The sequence below is a fragment of the Stegostoma tigrinum genome, chromosome 22 (genome assembly GCF_030684315.1).
Source record: "Stegostoma tigrinum isolate sSteTig4 chromosome 22, sSteTig4.hap1, whole genome shotgun sequence".
In the NCBI taxonomy this organism is placed as follows: Eukaryota; Metazoa; Chordata; class Chondrichthyes; order Orectolobiformes; family Stegostomatidae; genus Stegostoma; species Stegostoma tigrinum.
In genome coordinates, this window is record NC_081375.1 from 4270896 (window position 1) to 4289846 (window position 18951).

Here is an 18951-nt window from a genome sequence, read left to right on the forward strand (position 1 = left end):
AGCTTTTGTGCTCCTGAGATGCTGCTTGGCCTGCTGTGTTCATCCAGCCTCACATTTTATTATCTCAGAAGAATAAGAATGTTGGTTTCAGTCATGTGGGGCATCAGTGAGTCCATATCACAAATACTGCTTACACTTTTGATCTCTGTATTTAACAGAAGCATGTAAATGCATTTGAGGAAGTTAAGGGTGATTTGCTGGACTGGTTCTTATGAAGTAGATTGTCTTATGAGGAAAGGTTGGACAGGCTGGGCTTTTCTTCCTCTGGGGTTGAGAAGAGTGGAGAGGTGACTTGATTGAAGTAAATTAGATCCTGAACGATCTTGACAAGGTGGGCTTGGAAAGGATGTTTTCTCTCGTTTGTCAGCCCTGAACAGGGGGGGATGCTATTTTAAATGTAGAGTTTGTCTTTTAAAAACTGAGGTAAGGAGAAGTTTGTTTCTCTGAAGGTTGTATGCCTTTGGAATGCTCTAACTCAGAAGGCAGTGAAAATGAGGTCATTGAGGTTTTGGAATAGATGTGTAGCTCGGGTTATGGGTGTTGGGGTTGGTTGGCTCTCCGTGCTGGTTTGTTGCTTCACAGACATTCCATACCCTGCTGGTAACATCACCAGTGCAGTCTCCAATGAAGCGTCGGTATGTTTTCCCGCCTGGTTTTTAAACCCTGGGGTCCGTTGACCTGGATTATCTCACTTTCGGTTTTCTTTCATAGTGGAATGTATACGGGGTCGAGTTCGATGTGTTTATTTATGGCCATTGATGCTGAGGTCAAAGAACAAGAATAAAGAAACCTACAGCACAGGAACAGGCCCTTCGGCCCTCCAAGCCTGCGCCGATCAAGATCCTCTGTCTAACCTGTCATCTATTTTCTGACGGTCTGTGTCCATTTGCTCCCTGCCCATCCATGTACCTGTCCAAATATATCTTAAAAGACACTAACGTGTCTGCGTCTACCACCTCTGCTGGCAACGCGTTCCAGGCACCCACCACCCTCTGTGTAAAGAACTTTCCACACATAGCTCCCTTAAACTTTCCTCCTCTCACTTTGAACACATGACCCCTAGTAATTGAGTCCCCCACTCTGGGAAAAAGCTGTTTGCTATCCACCCTGTCTATACCCCTTATGATTTTGTAGACCTCAATCGGGTCCCCCCTCAATCTCCGTCTTTCTAATGAAAATAATCCTAATCTACTCAACCTCTCTTCATAGCGAATTCATAGGTCATTGAATATTTTTAAGGCAGAGGTGGATAGATTTTTGCTAGTTGGGAAAATCAAGAGTTATTGGCATAAGTGGGAATGTTTACTGTGAAATGCATGGTCTTATTTCAGCCAAGATCTTACTGAATGGCAGAACAGGCTTGAGGGTCCCAATGGCCCATTTCTGCTTCTATTTTGTATATTTATAAACAGCGACAGTTAAGTGTGACCACAAACCACTTCAAAAGCATTTTCCTCAAGCCAAGACTATCTGTTCCAAAATCTTCTGCAAACATCACTCTCGTTACAGAGCTATTATCTAGTTGTGACATACAAGAAAGGGAAACAGATGTACATCATTGAACTGTCATCAAGAATAGCACTCCCTAGAAAGAAAGTAGAATATGTCACAACGGTGCGAAATCTTCCAGATTCAATATGAAGCAGAAGTTCAAAGTGCTCTCGAAGTCATTCATCAACACAGAAGTGACATTGAACCTAAAGAACAGAGTCTGGCTCAAATAAACTAAACTACCCAAAAAGATGTAACTATTCAAATGTTTCAAGAAGTAGCAGCGATGAAAGGATGGCCTGAAAGCATCAAGTTCATTCTGATGGTCGCGTGAGCATTTTGGACAAACAGGTGAAAAATGAAGAGGCTTGATGGGAATATTGTACAAAAGGACAGAGAACTATTTTCCCTAAATAGCTGAGAGATATGAAACTGCATACAAGTGAGAACCAAGGAATTGCATAGTCATAGGAAGGCAAGAAAAGTGCTCTATTAACCAACCATGAGCAGTAAAGTCAAGGAGCACATCAAGCAGAGCTGTGCTTGTGTCGAGTACCAACCCAGACAATCATAGAACCACTGATGAAACATGACATCCCAGGCAGACTACTGGTGAGGCTGGGAATACATCTGTTCAGTCTTGCAGGAATTAACTATCTTGTTATCATCACAGATGTAGCACGGTGGCTCAGTGGTAACACTACTGTCCTCACAGCACCATGGACCCAGGTTCAATTCTGGCCTTGGGTGTCTGTCTGTGTGCAGTTTGCACAATCTCCCCGTGTCTGCATGGGTTTCCTCCCACAGTCCAAAGATGTGCAGGTTAGGTGGATTGGCCACGCTAAATTGCCCGTAGTGTTCAGGATGTGTAGCTTAGGTGGGTTATAGGGGGAATGGATCTGGGTGGGATGCACTGAGGTTTGGTGTGGACTTGTTAGGCTGAAGGACCTGTTTCCATACTGTAGGGATTCAAATTTTACTGTTTTGATGACTAGCAGGTAAGCCAGCTGACTTCAACAATAACTGGTGAGATTATAGAATGCCTGAAGGCGCACTTCAGTGGTTATAGCACTCCAGATGTTGTGAAGAATGACAATGACCCTCAGTTCATGAATGACAAATTCAGCCACTTCATAAAGGATTCAGAAGTTTAACACTGTACATCATCTCTGCACTATTCCTCATCAAATGGGAAGGCTGGGGCAGCTGTTTGATTGTTTTTATTCTATGAAGTTGAGTAAATCCAGCATTGGAGTATATAAGGTAAGCCTCAGATGGGAAACCACTGATGAAAAGCATGGTAAGTGGTCTAGCAGATAATATCACACGGTACAGTGGCTCAGTGGTTAGCACTGCGACCTCACAGCACCAGGGACCCGGGTTCAATTCCACCCTTGGGTAACGGTCTGTGTGGAGTTTACACATTCTCCCTGCGTCTCTGGTTTCCTCCCACAGTCCAAAGATGTGCAGGTTAGGTAGATTGGCCATGGGAAACTGCCTGTAGCATTCCGGGATGTGTAGATTAGGTGGGTTACAGGGGATGGACCGAGGGTTGGTGAGGATTTGTTGGGCTGAAGGGCCTGTTTCCACTCTGAAGGGAATATATGATTCACCCAAACTATTGTTCCAATAGCTATTGAGCCAGAAGCAGTAACAGGCATGAATGACAAAATCAACAAGAAACAGCAGAAAGCCAAAACTACATTTTAACAAAATTGTAAATTCACTGCCAGAGTTGAGCATTGAAAGGCCAGACAGAGCCTTCTACGCTCTAAGAAAAGTCAACTCAGGTGGCAACTTGGGAGATGCATCGAGCAGTTGTCAGCTTGATGACACGCATCAGAGCTGAACAATCAGATAGACTTTCACAATTGCAGAAATAAATGTAAAACTAGAGAAGCCGGCTGTTAATGTACCCAACCAAGCAGGACAATGTGAACTCACAGTCTACAGATCAGGTGCAAAGGTCCACAGCATTCCAACAGTGGAAATGGCACTACAGCAGTTACTGGACTAGCAAGTAAGGAGGGAACAAGACTCTCTGGAGAAGAAATATTACCCAGATGAACAGCCAATGACAACACCCATTTGTACTGTTAAGTGACTGGCATGATTCAAACACTGCACAATGCATTTGCAGGAGCTGTCAAAAATAAACCGCAAATGAAAGAAAACAGTTGTGCCTATTGTGGGAACTTGGGTAATGCAAGATAGATGAAAATGTATGCAATAGTTTTGTAAGGAAAAGGGAATGTGTAGGATAGAAATGCAATAGTACACTCATGTGCCTCCTGGCTTGAAGACATGAGACCTCTGCCAAGAAGCATTCACTGCAGACATCCATCTTACAGCCAATTCAATAAAAACACACAGTGTAAACATTATCGATGTGAGCTATTAACTGTAGAGAGTCCAATTTTTGTTCCATTTACAGGGCTGACCGGGAAACCAGGAATCTCTTCTGCATAAGTTGTACTCAACATATCTAGCCACAAAATAAACAGCTCTTCCTTGCCATCAAGGGAAGACTTGAACTCAGAAATTCTGCCTTAGAGGCAGAGACGTAGCTCATTGTGCTACAAGATTTCTTTACATTAGTTGTAACAGGAAAATCTTATTTGCTCAAAGCTGTTGAATGGATGTGAGCTTGCTCACTGAGCTGGAAGGTTAGTTTTCAGACGTTTCGTCACCATTCTAGGTAACATCATCAGTGAGCCTCCGACGAAGCGTTGGTGTTATGTCCAGCTTTCTATTTATCTGTTTAGGTTTCCTTGGGTTGGTGATGTCATTTCCTGCATTGGTGATGTCATTTCCTGTTCTTTTTCTCAAGGGATGGTAGATTGGCTCCAAATCAATGTGTTTGTTGATGGAGTCCTGGTTGGAATGCCATGCTTCTAGGAATTCTCGTGCGTGTCTCTGTTTGGCTTGTCCTAGGATGGATGAGTTGTCCCAATCAAAGTGGTGTCCTTCCTCATCTGTATGTAATATAATTCCTAGAAGCATGGCATTCCAACCGGAACTCCATCAACAAACACACTGGCTCCAAATCAATCTACCATCCTCTGAGAAAAAGAACAGGAAATGACATCACCGACACAGGAAATGACATCACCAACCCAAGGAAACCGAAACTGATAAATAGAAAGCGGGACATAACACCAGTGCTTTGTCGGAGGCTCACTGTTGATGTTACCTAGAATGGTGACGAAACATCTGGGGACAAACCGGCAAGCTCAGTGAACTAGCTGACATCTCGAACACAATAAAGACCCACTCTCTTGTGGACCGAGTGGAGGAGAGTGCTATCTTGGAGGTGAAAGGAGGACGTCGGGTTGGCTGTGCACCCGTGCGACCGGTGGATCTTAATGCTGGCTTCGGCCTAACGCTGGTTCAGGGGAGCAGCCAACCTGCAATGATGGCTGCGGCAGGTGCTCGTGCCCCAGGTCAGGGGGTCTGGAACACCATCCGTGTTTCCGTAAAGAAGGTGGATGAAGGTGCACCTGTGGACCGCACCTTCTTCGTGAAGAGGGTCCTGTTGGACTGTTGTGGGTTCGCTGCTGCGGACATTTACTGCCTGCAGGATTTCCCCGGAGGAGGTTTTTACGGCGTGACCTTCAGGAGTGCCAAGCTTTGCGAGCGCTTCCTGGAGGTTTTCAAGGAGAAAGGAGGTGAGGGCCCCCTCTCTGTATTGACCGCTGTCCCACTGTTTGTGATGCCAGCGCAGAGGAGCCGTATGGTGACTGTACACATGTACAACCCGCATGTGCCAGCAGTTGATGTCCTGACCTTCCTCGGAAGGTACGTGAAGGTGGAAGGGGACCTAACTGACATCGTGGACCCCTTTGGCATCTGGACGAGTAAGAGGCAGGTCAAGGTGACGCTGAGGATGGGCGCAGATGGGAATGTCGCACACCCACCGTCCAGCTTCGCGATCGGCGGGAGCAGGGGCTACCTGGCCTATGCAGGGCAACCGAAAGTCTGCCATGCCTGTGGTAGGTCAGGTCACGTGGTGGCCGACTGCAAAGCCACCATCTGCAGGAACTGCAGGGAGGAGGGACACCTTGCAAAGGATTGCCCACAAGAAAAAAGCCGCAACCTTTGCGGGGAAGCGGGCCACCTCTATAAGGCATGCCCACGGCGGGGTACCACCTACGCCCAGGTCGCCGGCAGGGGAAATGCGGGGCCAGCCCCCCCAGAGGAGAGGAAGGCACCAGGGCCCAGCAAGGACCCCACTAATGTGCAGGAGGGCCAGGCCGTGCAGGAGGGCCCAGCCCTGCAGGATGGGCCCGAGCCCAGCAAAGCACCCCTGCAGGCTCCGATTCCCCCCCGACAACCCGGAGTCGATGGAGGCGGCGACAGGCGACCCAGGGGAGTGGACAACAGTCCAGAAAGCGAGGAGGAAGGTGCGTCGACGGGCCCAGGAACCACAACCATCAGGCGGGAAGAGGCAGCTACAGGGGGGCTATAAGAGCTCCTCTGACGAGGAGGATTCGGAGAGGGCCCACCCGAAGCAGAAGTTAAAGGTCTCGAGGGGGAAGGAAAGCAGCACCCCGCTTCCAGGTGACGGGAGGCATCCTGAGGCTCCCTCCAACACCCAGTCAAGTGCCGCTGGAGCACTGGAGGGCCCCCCGGAACTTCCAGGCGGAAAGGAGGAAACAGCGCGTCCCCAGCCTGACCCGGAGCCGGACCCTCCTGCCTCCGCACCCCTGACGGGGGGATGCCACCCGGAAGGCAGCATGGATGGTTTCCTGAGCCCGGAGAGCGTCCAGCAGTTAGCCCGGGCAATGGGCATGAAGGGACAGATGGAGGGGCTGGACCTTGGACTTGGGGAGGGTACTGCGGTCACTGCCCACAATGGGGGTACGAGTTGCAAGCATTAATGTGCGCAGCATCAAGTCAACCGCGAGATGTGTGTCCACGTTGGCCTACCTGACCACCATCAAGGCGGACCTCCTGTTTCTGCAGGAGTGCGGGATACCGCACCTCAGCAGGTACGGGAAATGGTCCGGCGCCTGGACCTGTGGGCCTTCGATCTGGTCGGGGGGGTAACGACTGTCGCTCCTCGGGCCTGGCTATTCTGCTGCGAGGGCGCGACTTCACCATCTCTCAAGTTCAGGAGGTGGTGGGGGGGCGCCTCCTAGTGGCTGACGTCACCTACAGTAACGCTCCCCTGAGGATGATCAACGTGTATGCCCCAGTGGTACGGAGTGAGCGGTTGGCCATCCTGCAGCGGCTTCCACCCCTGCTGGCTACGTCCAGGCCGGTCATCCTAGGCAGAGACTTCAACTGCATCATTGATGCAGATGGAAGATCCGGCGTGGGGACAGCGGGTGGGGGGAGTCAACTGGACGTCACATCCAGATTCCTGATGGGCACGGTGAAGGACGCCAAGCTGCTCGAAGTCTTCAGCACCCCTGCAGATGGAGCGCAGCAGAGGTACACCTGGTCGCGGCCAGACGGGTCTATCCGCTCAAGGATAGACTTCCTGTTTGTGTCACGGACGTTCTCGGTCAGGTCCACCGGCGTCGAGCTGGTGTTCTTCTCTGACCACTGCCTCCTGCTGGCCGACTGTCACTTACAGGACGACCAGCCGGCCGGCAAGGGGACGTGGAAGCTCAACACGACTCTGTTGACCCCAGAGAACGTCGAGGAGCTTAAGAGGGAGTACGCCGGTTGGAGAACCGTGAAACCCCTCTTCGAGTCTCCAGGCGACTGGTGGGAGATGGTGCAGGAGAACATCAAGAGGTTCTTTGTCCTCAAGGGTGTTCAGAAGGCAAGAGAGAGGCGGGGAAAGCTGTCGCGACTCCAGAAAAGGGTGCAGAACCTGCTCCTTCTGCAGTTGATGGGGGTCGATGTCACGGAGGACCTCCGCGAGGTGAGGGGCCAGCAAGCCTCGCTCTTCGCTGCGGAGGCCTCCAGAATAATCTTCCGGTCCAGGGTCCGCTCCGTGGAGCAGGACGAGACGTGCTCGTGTTTCTTCTTTCAGAAGGTGCACAAAGAGAGCTCTGTGCTTAGCCGGCTGAAGGAGGACGACGGCTCGGTGACGTCGTCTCGGCCCGACATTTTGAGGATCAGCAGATCCTTCTATGCCGGACTGTACGACATGAAGCCCACGGACAGCACGGCCTCCGAGTCGTTCCTGTCGTCTATCACGGAGGTCTTAGACGACGGCACGAGGGAGTGGCTGGACCGGCCGATATCCCTGGACGAGCTGGCCAGAGCCCTCAAGTCCTTGCAGAGGAATAGGACTCCTGGAAGCGACGGCTTACCGGTCGAGCTGTATTCCGCTCTGTTAGGCCTGGTCGGACAGGACCTGCTGGAGGTGTACGATAGTGCGCTTCGGGCAGGGGAAATGTGCAAGTCCATGAGGAAGGGCATCATCACCCTCATTTACAAGAGGAAGGGGGAGAGGGAAGAAATTAAGAATTGACGTCCCATTTCACTATTGAACGTGGACTACAAAGTCCTGGCCAAGGTAATTGCCAACCGAGTCAGGTCTGTCCTGGAGTCAGTGATTCACCCTGACCAAACCTGTGCTGTGCCGGGCAGGAAGATCGCTGAGAGCCTTGCGCTCATCAGGGATATGATCGCCTACGTACAGGACAGGCGGGTGGACACCTGCCTCGTCAGCCCGGACCAGGAGAAGGCCTCCGACAGGGTCTCTCATGCTTACATGAGGGACGTCCTCTCCAAATTGGGGTTCGGGGAGGGCATCCGCAATTGGATCCGGCTGCTCTACGCCAACATCGTTAGCGCAGTCTCGATCAACGGGTGGGAATCAGACAGTTTTCCTGTTAGATCTGGAGTCAGGCAGGGCTTCCCACTCTCTCCTGCCTTGTTCGTGTGCTGTGTGGAGCCCTTCGCCGCCTCCATCAGGAAGGACGTAAGCCTGAAGGGCGTGACTATCCCAGGCAGCGGAGGCCTTCAGGTCAAGACCTCCCTGTACATGGACAATGTCGCCGTCTTCTGCACCGATCGTCGGTCGGTGAGTAGACTATTGGACATCTGCGGCCAGTTTGAACTGGCCTCGTGTGCCAAAGTCAATAGGGGTAAGAGCGAGGCCATGTTCTTCGGGAACTGGGATGACCGCTCCTTCATCCCCTTCACCGTCAGGACAGACTACCTGAAGGTGCTGGGTGTTTGGTTTGGTGGAGCTGGGGCATGCACTAAGACTTGGGAGGAGCGTATTGCCAAATTGAAGCAGAAGCTGGGCAGGTGGATGCTCCGGTCCCTCTCCATCGCGGGTAAGAACCTGGTTGTCAGGTGCAAGGGGCTTTCGGTACTGTTGTATGTGGCGCAGGCCTGGCCTATTCCCTGGACCTGTGCCGCTGCGGTCACCCGGGCCATCTTCCACTTCATTTGGGGGTCGAGGATGGACCGGGTCCGCAGGGACACCATGTACAAAGACCTGGGAAATGGGGGAAAGGGCGTACCGAACGCCACCCTCGCCCTGACGGCTACCTTTGTGTGCGGCTGCCTCAAGCTGTGCGTAGATCCCCAGTACGCAAACACCAAGTGTCACTACTTACTGAGGTTCTACCTGTCCCCGGTGTTGCGAAGGATGGGCCTGGCCTCGTTGCCGCGGAACGCTCCGAGTAGTTGGACCGTTCCGTACCACCTGTCCTTCGTGGAGAAATTTTTGAAAGGAAACACCTTTGACCACAAGGCCGTCAGGCAGTGGTCAGCACGTAGTATCCTCGGGACCCTTCGGGAAAAGGAGAGGGTGGATCCCGTCGTGTGGTTCCCCATGCAGACTGCCAAAGTCGTTTGGCAGAATGCCTCATCGCCAGAACTTTCAAACAAGCACAAGGACATTGCTTGGCTGGCGGTGAGAGGGGCTCTGCCAGTGAGATCCTTTATGCATGCCCGGAATCTATGCGCCACCGCACGCTGCCCTCGAGGTGGCTGCGGGGGGACGAGACTGTTGATCACCTCCTTCTGGAGTGTGCCTATGTGCAGGAGGTCTGGAGGGGGATGCAGTGGTATTTGTCGAGGTTCGTCCCGAGCAGCTCCGTGACGCGGGACTCCGTGCTCTACGGGCTGTTTCCGGGGACGCACACCGAGACCAACATCAACTGCGCCTGGAGGACCATCAATGCGGTGAAAGACGCCCTTTGGTCTGCCCGCAACTTGCTGGTCTGCCAGCTGAAAGAACTGACCCCGACCAAGTGTTGCAGACTGGCGCACTCCAAGGTCCAGGACTACGTGCTGAGGGACGCGCTAAAGCTTGGGGCAGCCACCGCCAAGATGCGGTGGGGAAAGACCACAGTTTGAACCCCCTCGTCCAGAATAGAAAAAAGGGCCCTATCTGGTAACTGGGCCCAGCTGGCGCCTTCCCCAACTGGTTAGGGAGCCAACTGGGACTGTGCGGGGTGACGACTGCCGGGGTATTTTCTTTGCTTTGTTTTTTTTTCTTCTTTCTTTGTTTTTTTCCTTTAGTTGGTGTACATACCCCCTGGCTAACCTGGAGCGGCTTGCATGACTGGGTAGGTGTATAAATGTTTTATTTTTTGTCCATTCTATAAAGTATATCTTTTCAAATAGAAAAAAGGTGACGAAACGTCTGAAAACGAACCTTCCAGCTCAGCGAGCAAACTCACATCCAGAACCTCAACCTGAGCTACAAATCTTCTCAAAACTCGCTCTAACTGTTGAATGTAAAGTTGCACTTCTCAGGTATGCGACTGAAATGTTAAGTGAGAATTGTTGCACTGTTACGTATTGCACCAAGACTAACACGTTGTCAACAGAAGGCAGTCATTTCTGAACAATTTTATTCACACACAGGGCAGCAGAGAGCTCAAAGCCTACTAAAAGTAAAAATAATAAAAAGTGAACCAATTGAAACAGGAGAGAAATTGCCTGCCATTTCTCAGGCGAGAGAAAAATAGCAAACATTGAAGCCATAAAACCTAGTAGCATCATAGTTTTAAGTAAGTCTTTTGATATACAAAAAGAATCCTATGCAAATTACCTTTTCGCAAAAAGTTGGTTTTTTCTTGATCCATCAGTTCCTTGGGTACGAAGCTATAGTTGGACATTTTGTTTTGCCTCATGTTGCTGAATTTGGTTTGGGCCACAATTGTCTCAATTGCATCATCACTGAGTTGCTTTCCCAGAAATTCCCCAAGTTTCAACAAAACACTTCGCATATCCTGAAAATACATGTTTTTGTCCTTTTGTTAATTAGAAACATTTTTTTCTTTTTACATTGTAGTCGGAGTTGCTGCCTACCAAATAATACCACAATCCATTCAGAGAGAGAGAGAAAGTTAAATATGTCAATATCATATCTATAGGACACAATACAAGTTGATTAAAAAATTTAAACTATCTCAAGCTGGTTTCAATTCAAAATATGGGATATTTTCTTGTTCTTTCATGGGCAAAAACAAATCCTGGACGTCAGCAACATTTAACTAAAACAAAAAATATAAAATATGGACAACAGGATTTGAAAAGTAAGTACCTTAAGAATACTTTTTACATTCGCATGCCTCACATTGGATTGAACACACACTCCGTGCACAGGGAAGGCCAAAATAAATGTTTTGGATATTGATAGGAAGCCTGTCCACTCGCTTACCCTCCCCCTCTGTAAAATTCCCTGATGGCAGGACTGGGCGTGGGCAGCCAATCCACCACAACTTTACCCAAATTTTGTGTGCCCTGTGCAAGGTGGTAAAATTCCCCCTTCCATCATTTGGGGCGGCACGGTGGCTCAGTGGTTAGCACTGCAGCTTCACAGTGCTAGGGACCCGGGTTCAATCCCAGCCTCGGGCAACTGTCTGTGAGGAGTTTGCACAGTCTCCCCCTGTCAGCGTAGGTTTCTTCCGGGTGCTCCGGTTTCCTCCCACAGTCCAAAGATGAGCAGGCTAGGTGGATTGGCCATGGGAAATTGTCCATAGTGTTCAGGGATGTGTGGGTTATAGGGGGATGGGTCTGGGTGGGGTGCTCCAAGGGGCGGTGAGGCCCTGGTTTCCACACTGTAGGGAATCTAATCATTATACCATGACATATGTATATCACATCATCCTACCATATAGCTGGTAGCAGCTCTCATTACTCACGTGTTCCTTTTAGCAATGGATTTCTGTTGTCCATTTTAAAATCCAATTTAAGGAAATATTCTCCCCAACAATTTAGTTCAACTTTCCATGGCCTTACCCACACAATGTCCCTAATGACATTATAATTGAAACATCCTTACCACAGATTCCAAAAAAAGTGAATAAATTTAACCCCATAAAACTGAACGTGAAAGAATGTTGAGGATTTCTTTTCCCCTCAGCCTGCATGAAACCAATAAAGTGTGATGTTCTGAGACTCTACATGCCGTTATTTCTGGCATACACAGCTAGGGAAAATGAAAGGAGGGCCAAAAGACAAAGTGCAGCAATTCAAGGTAGGAAAGGAAAACAAAGCGAGAGCAATAAGTCAAGAAATTCATGAGAGTGATAGAAAACAAGGAGAAAAACGCACTGCAATTAAAAGATCAAGAATCTTTAAAGCAAAGCGTTCATCTTGTAGTCCTCATCTTGAGCCAGCCAGAATATGATACTGGAAATAGATCAGATGGTTGTCAGTATTGTAAAGCAAACAATTGAGAAAGAAAACACCCACATGTACTGCCCAAATGTTAAAATAAGATTTCACCCTTAAGTGAGTAAATAGCTGAATATTCTAGAGAGGACAAGAAAACAAGAGCAATAAAATTGAGAAGAACATCAAAAGGTACAACAGCCGAGTACAATGGGACCTAGATTAGATAGACAAATGGACCTAGGAGTGGCAGATGGAGTTTAATTTAGAAGAATGTGAGGTGCTGCATTTTGGCAAGTTATTTCAGGGCAGGACTTAAACACTTAATGGTAAGGTCCTGGGGAGTGTTGCTTACAAAGAGATCTTGGAGTGCAGGTTCATAGTTCTGTGAAAGTGGAGTCGCAGGGAGACAGAGCAGTGAAGAAGGCGTTTGGTACACTTGCCTTTATTGGTCAGTGCATTGAGTATAGGAGCTGGGAGGTCATTTTGCGGCTGTACAGGATATTGTTTGGAGCCACTTCTAGAATACAGCGTTCAATTCTTGTCTCCGTGCTTTAGGAAGGATGTTGTTAGACTTCAGAGTTCAGAAAAGACTAATAGGGATTTTAGATAACAAAGTGTGGAGCTGGATGAACACAGCGGGCCAAACAGCATCTCAGGAGCACAAAAGCTGACGTTTCGGGCCTAGACCCTTCATCAGAAAAGGCTGATGGGGAGAGGATTCTGGAATAAATAGGGAGAGAAGGGGAGGCAGACCGAAGATGGAGAGAAAAGAAGATAGGTGGAGAGGAGAGTATAGGTGGGGAGGTAGGGAGGGGATAGGTCAGTCCAGGGAAGACGGACAGGTCAAGGAGGCGGGATGAGGTGGTAGGTAGGAAATGGAGGTGCAGCTTGAGGTAGGAGGAAGGGATGGGTGAGAAGAAGAACAGGTTAGGGAGGCAGAGACAGGCTGGGCTGGTTTTGGGATGCAGTGGGGGGAGGGGATGAGCTGGGCTGGTTGTGTAATGTGGTGGGGGGAGGGGAAGAACTGGGAAGAAATGGGGCTGCAGCTTGAGGTGGGAAGAGGGGATAGGTGAGAGGAAGAATAGTTTAGGGAGGAGGGGACGAGCTGGGCTGGTTTTGGGATGCGGTTGGGGAAGGGGAGATTTTGAAGCTGGTGAAGTCCACATTGATACCATTGGGCTGCAGGGTTCCCAAGCGGAATATGAGTTGCTGTTCCTGCAACCTTCGGGTGGCATCATTATGGCACTGCAGGAGGCCCAGGACGGACATGTCGTCTACGGAATGGGAGGGGGAGTTGAAATGGTTCGCGACTGGGAGGTGCAGTTGTTTGTTGCGAACTGTAGGTGCTTGGCAGAACACCTACGCTTGGTTCACAATAAACAACAGCACCTCCCAGCCGCAAGGCATTTCAACTCCCCCTCCCATTCTTTAGATGACATGTCCATTCTGAACCTCCTGCAGTGCCATAATGATGCCACCCAAAGGTTGCAGGAACAGCAACTCATATTCTGCTTGGGAACCCTGCAGCCCAATGGTATCAATGTGGACTTCACAAGCTTCAAAATCTTCCCTTCCCCCCACCGCATCCCAAAACCAGCCCAGCTCTGGGTTTGTACTTGATAGTATTGAGAAGGACTACAGGGATATGATTGAAACTTACAGAATACGGAGAGGCCTGGGCAGGGTGGATGTGGCGAAGATGTTTCCACTCGTAAGAGAAACTAGTGAGGGCACAGCCTCAGAGTGAGGAGATGACCCTTTAGAACTGTAATCAGGAGGAATTTCTTTAGCCAAAGAAATCTGTGTTAATTAGTGGAACTCATTGCCACAGAAGGTTGTGGAGGCCAAGTCATTGAGTACATTAAAGACAGCAATCAATAGGTTCATGATTAATAAGGGGATCAAGGGTTATGGGGAGGAGGCAGGAGAATGGGGTTAAAAAACATAACAGCCATGATCAAAAGCTGGAGTAGACTTGATGGATGGAATGGCCTAATTTAGCCGAAAAACTATAAACAAACAAAACAAATTGCTCACATACCTGCAACAGGTCTTCATAAGTTATAAACAAAATGTTATCCTGATCCTTTCTCGGCCACCAACTCTTAATGTGGTCAAACCAGGAACCAAACATTACTTTGAGTGGAGGAAAAAGACTAATAAACATTAGCCATACATAAAATTCTGCTTTCAGGAATCATTGGTATTTTGCTTTATGAAACTAATGTGTTGTCAAAACATTCAAACCGGTTGAGCATTTCAATTTTAAACTGTTCTGAGGAAGGGTCACCGGACGTGAAACATTAACTCTGTTTCCTCCTCCGCAGATGCTGCCAGACCTGCTGAGCTTTTCCAGCAACTTTGTTTTTGTTCCTGATTTATAGCATCCGCAGTTCTTTTGATTTTTTTTTCAATTTTAAATTAGTTTCGTTGGATAGCAATCTGAGGTTATCAAACCACAATGTTTCAACTACAGTAGATTGTCTTCAATGTTGAAACTGAGATATGTTTCATCGTACGTTATATGGGTATCGCATGGCTTCTACTTTTAGACATGACATGACATGGACTCAATTGGTCACATGGCCTGCGTTGTAATAACTCTGACATAAATTTTGTACTCAATAACAGCTGTTAAGATGTTACCAAACTTAAAGCGATCAAACCTTTCTTCAACTTAAATGGGAAAATATATTGATAATGATAATGAATTAATAACTGATGAGGAAGTGGCAGGCGGAGTTTGATAAATGTGAGGTGTTGCACTTTGGAATGGCACGTCGGCGCAGAGCTTATATACTTAACGGTAATGGGGACAGCTATTGATCAAAGAGACTTTGGAGGGCAGGTTCATAGTTCCTTGAAAGTGGAGTTGCAGTGGATAGGGTAGTGCAAAAAGCATTTGATATGCTTGCCTTTATCAGTCAGTGCATTGAGTATAGGAGTTGGGACGTCATATTGCAGCTGTACAGGACATTGGTTCGGCCACTTTTGGAACACTGCATTCAATTCTGGTCTCCATGCTATAGGAAAGATGTTGTGAAACTTGAAAGAAAAGATTGACGAGGATGTTGCAGGGTTGGAGGGTTTGAGCTACAAGGAGAAGCTAAATAGGCTGGGGCTATTTTCCCGGGAGTGTCAGAGGCTGAGGGGTGACCTTTATAGAGATTTATAAAATCATCAGGGGCATGGATAGGATAAATAGTCAAGGTCTTTTCCCTGGGGAGAGGAGCTCAAAACTGGAGGGCACGGTTTAAGGTGAGAAGGGAAGATATAAAAGGGACTTAAGGAGTAATATTTTCATGAAGAGGATGATGCATGTGTGGAATGAGCTGCCGGGGAAGTGGTGGAGGCTGGTACAATTACAACATTTAAAAATCATCTGGGTGGGTACGTGAACGGGAAGGGTTTAGATGGACATGGGTGAAAGGCTGGCAAATGGGGCTAGATTTAGAAAGGATATCTGGTTGGTATGGAGGAGTTGGACCGCACGGACTGTTTTCGTGCTGCGTATCTCTATGGCTCTAAAATTACCATTTCCTGCCAGGAATTTCTGAATGAACTCCTCAAAGGTCCCTGGGTTGTCCAAGAACGTGGCCAAATTGTGATAGTGAAAGGAAGAGACAAGTGCATCCTTTGGATTTCGGGTCACATAGACAACCTACAAAAATAAAAGCAGAAAACGTAAGCTTCATTTATTTAATTTCAAGAAAATCTATCATTTAAATCAATGTAAACACTTCGATTCAATTCAATGCAGATGGTGTTTACTAAAATGGACATAGTTATTTCATGAAAGATTAGCAACCCACAGTTGTGTTCAATTCCAACAATCTCAATGAGGGTTAATTTATTCCTTATTCATTCACAGGATGAGGACATCGCTGCAGAGGCAGCATTTATTGCCCGTCCCTAATTGCCCAGAGGGCCGTTAAGAGTCAGCCACATTGCTGTGGGTCTGGAGTCACGTGTAGGCCACACCAGGTAAGGATGGCAGTTTCCTTCCCTAAAGGACATTAGTGAACCAGATGGGTTTTTCCAACAATTGACAATGGCTTTGTGGTCACCATTAGGGTCATAATTCCAGATATTTATTGAGTTCAAATTCCACCATTTGCCATGGCAGGATTCAAACCCACGTCCCCAGAACATTATCTGTATCTCTAGATTAACAGTCCAGCGATAATACCAGTAGGCCATCACCTCCCCAGATAATGGCAGGATTACAGCACAGGAACAGGCCCTTCGGCCCTCCAAACCTTCGTCGATCAGGATCCTCTGTCTAACCTGTCATCTATTTTCTAACGGTCTGTGTCCATTTGCTCCCTGCTCATCCATGTACCTGTCCAAATATATCTTAAAAGACGCTAACGTGTCTGCGTCTACCACCTCCGCTGGCAACGCGTTGCAGGCACGCACCATCCTCTGTGTAAAGAACTTTCCACGCATATCTCCCTTAAACTTTCCTCCTCTCACTTTGAACTCATGACCCCTAGTAACTGAGTCCCCCACTCTGGGGAAAAAGCTTCTTGCTATCCACCCTGTCTATACCCCTCATGATTTTGTAGACCTCAGTCAGGTCCCCCCCTCAATCTCCATCTTTCTAATGAAAATAATCCTAATCTATTCAACCTCTCTTCATAGCTAGCACCCTCCATACCAGGCAACATCCTGGTGAACCTCCTCTGCACCTTCTCAAAGCATCCACATCCTTTTGGTAATGTGGCGACCAGAACTGTACACAGTACTCCAAATGTGGCCGAACCAAAGTCCTATACAACTGCAACATAACTGCCAACTCTTGTACTCAATACCCCGCCCAATGAAGGAAAGCATGCCATATGCCTTCTTGACCACTCTATTGACCTGCGTTGTCACCTTCAGGGAACAATGGACCTGACTACCCAGATCTCTTTGTTCATCGATTTTCCCTAGGATTTTTCCATTTAATGTATAGTTTGCCATTGAATTTGATCTTCCAGAATGCATCACCTCGCATTTGCCCGGATTGAACTCCATCTGCCATTTATCTGCCCAACTCTCCAGTCTATCGATATTCTGCTGTAATTTCTGACAGTCCCCTTCACTATCAGCTACTCCACCAATCTTAGTGTCATCAGCAAACTTGCTGATCAGACCACCTACACCTTCCTCCAGATCATTTACACATATCACAAACAACAGTGGTCCCAGCACAGATCCCTGTGGAACACCACTGGTTACAGGTCTCCAATTTGAGAAACTCCCTTCTACAAATACCCTCTATCTCCTGTTGCCCAGCCAGTTTTTTTATCCATCTAGCTAGCACACCCTGGACCCCATGTGACTTCACTTTCTCTATCAGTCTGCCACGGGGAACCTTATCAAATGCCTTAATGAAGTCCATGTATATGACATCTACAGCCTTTCCCTCATCAATCAACTTTGTCAGATCCTCAAAGAATTCTATTAAGTTGGTAAGAGATGACCTTCCCTGTACAAAACCATGTTGCCAATCACTGATAAGCCCATTTTCTTCCAAATGGGAATACATCCTATCCCTCAGTATCTTCTCCAGTAGCTTTCCTACCACTGACGTCAGGCTCACCGGTCGATAATTACCTGGATTATCCTTACTGCCCTTTTTAAACAAGGGGACAACATTAGCAAGTCTCCAGTCCTCTGGGACCTCACCCGTGTCTAAGGACACTGCAAAGGTATCTGTTAGGGCTCTGGCTATTTCCTCTCGCTTCCCTCAGGAACCTGGGATAGATCCCATCTGGACCTGGGGACTTGTCCACCTTCATGTCTTTTAGGATACCTAACACTTCCTCCTTCCTTATGTCAACTTGATTTAGACTAAGCAAACATCTATCCCTAACCTCAACATCTGTCATGTCCCTCTCTTTGGTGAATACCGATGCAAAGTACTTGTTAAGAATGTCACCCATTGTCTCTGACTCAGCGCATAACTTTCCTTCTTTGTCCTTAAGTGGGCCAATCCTTTCTCTAGTTACCCTCTTGCTCTTTATATTTGAATAAAAGGCTTTGCGATTTTCCTTAACCATGTTTGCCAGCAATATCTCATGTCCTCTCTGAGCCCTCTTAATCCCTCGTTTCAGATTCGCTCTACATTCCCCATATTCTTGCAAAGCTTTGTCTGTCTTCAGTCGCCTAGACCTCATGTATGCTTCCTTTTTTCTCTTGGCTAGTCTCACAATTTCACCTGTCATCCATGGTTCCCTAATCTTGCCTTTTCTATTCCTCATTTTCACAGGAACATGTCTCTCCTGCACACTAATCAACCTCTCCTTAAAAGCCTCCCACATATCAAATGTAGATTTACCTTCAAACAGTTTCTCCCAATCTACATTCCTCAGATCCTGCCGAATCTTGGTATAGTCGGCCTTCCCCCCGTTTAGCACTCTTCCTTTAGGACCACTCCTATCCTTGTCCATGAGTATTGTAAAACTTATGGAATTGTGGTCGCTATTTCCAAAGTAGTCCCCGACTGTAATATCAACCACCTGGCCCCGTTCATTCCCCAGCACCAGGTTCGGTATGGCCCTTTCCCGAATTGCAGTACATACATACTGCTCTCAAACCCTCCTGGACACACCATACAAATTCTGCTCCGTCTTGACCCCAAACACTGAGTGAATCCCAGTCAATGTTGGGAAAATTAAAATCTGCCATCACCACCACCCTGTTTCTCCTACACCTTTCCATTATCTGTTTACATATTTGTACCTCTTGGCAGTGTGGAGGAACAGAGGGATCTTGGGGGTCCACGTCCATAAATCCCTCACAGTTGCCACCTACGTTGATAGTGTTGTAAAGTAGCGTATGGCGTGTTGGCTTTCATTGGCAGGGAAACTGAGTTTAAGAGCCGTGAGGTTATGCTGCAGCTCTATAAAACCCTGGTTAGACCACACT

The 18951-nt window shown here is 48.0% G+C and overlaps 1 protein-coding gene across 1 annotated transcript in view; it reads right to left on the minus strand.

Moving 5' to 3' along the window:
* Positions 1-18951, minus strand: part of LOC125463639 (sulfotransferase 2B1) — a 57485-nt gene that overhangs the window by 15007 nt on the left and 23527 nt on the right. Inside the window, exons 3-5 of the mRNA XM_048555177.2 lie at positions 15571-15697; positions 14078-14172; positions 10466-10646 (exon numbers count right to left, since the gene is read on the minus strand). Of these exons, the coding sequence (XP_048411134.1) occupies positions 10466-10646; positions 14078-14172; positions 15571-15697 (403 nt within the window). The remainder of the gene's footprint in view (positions 1-10465; positions 10647-14077; positions 14173-15570; positions 15698-18951) is intronic.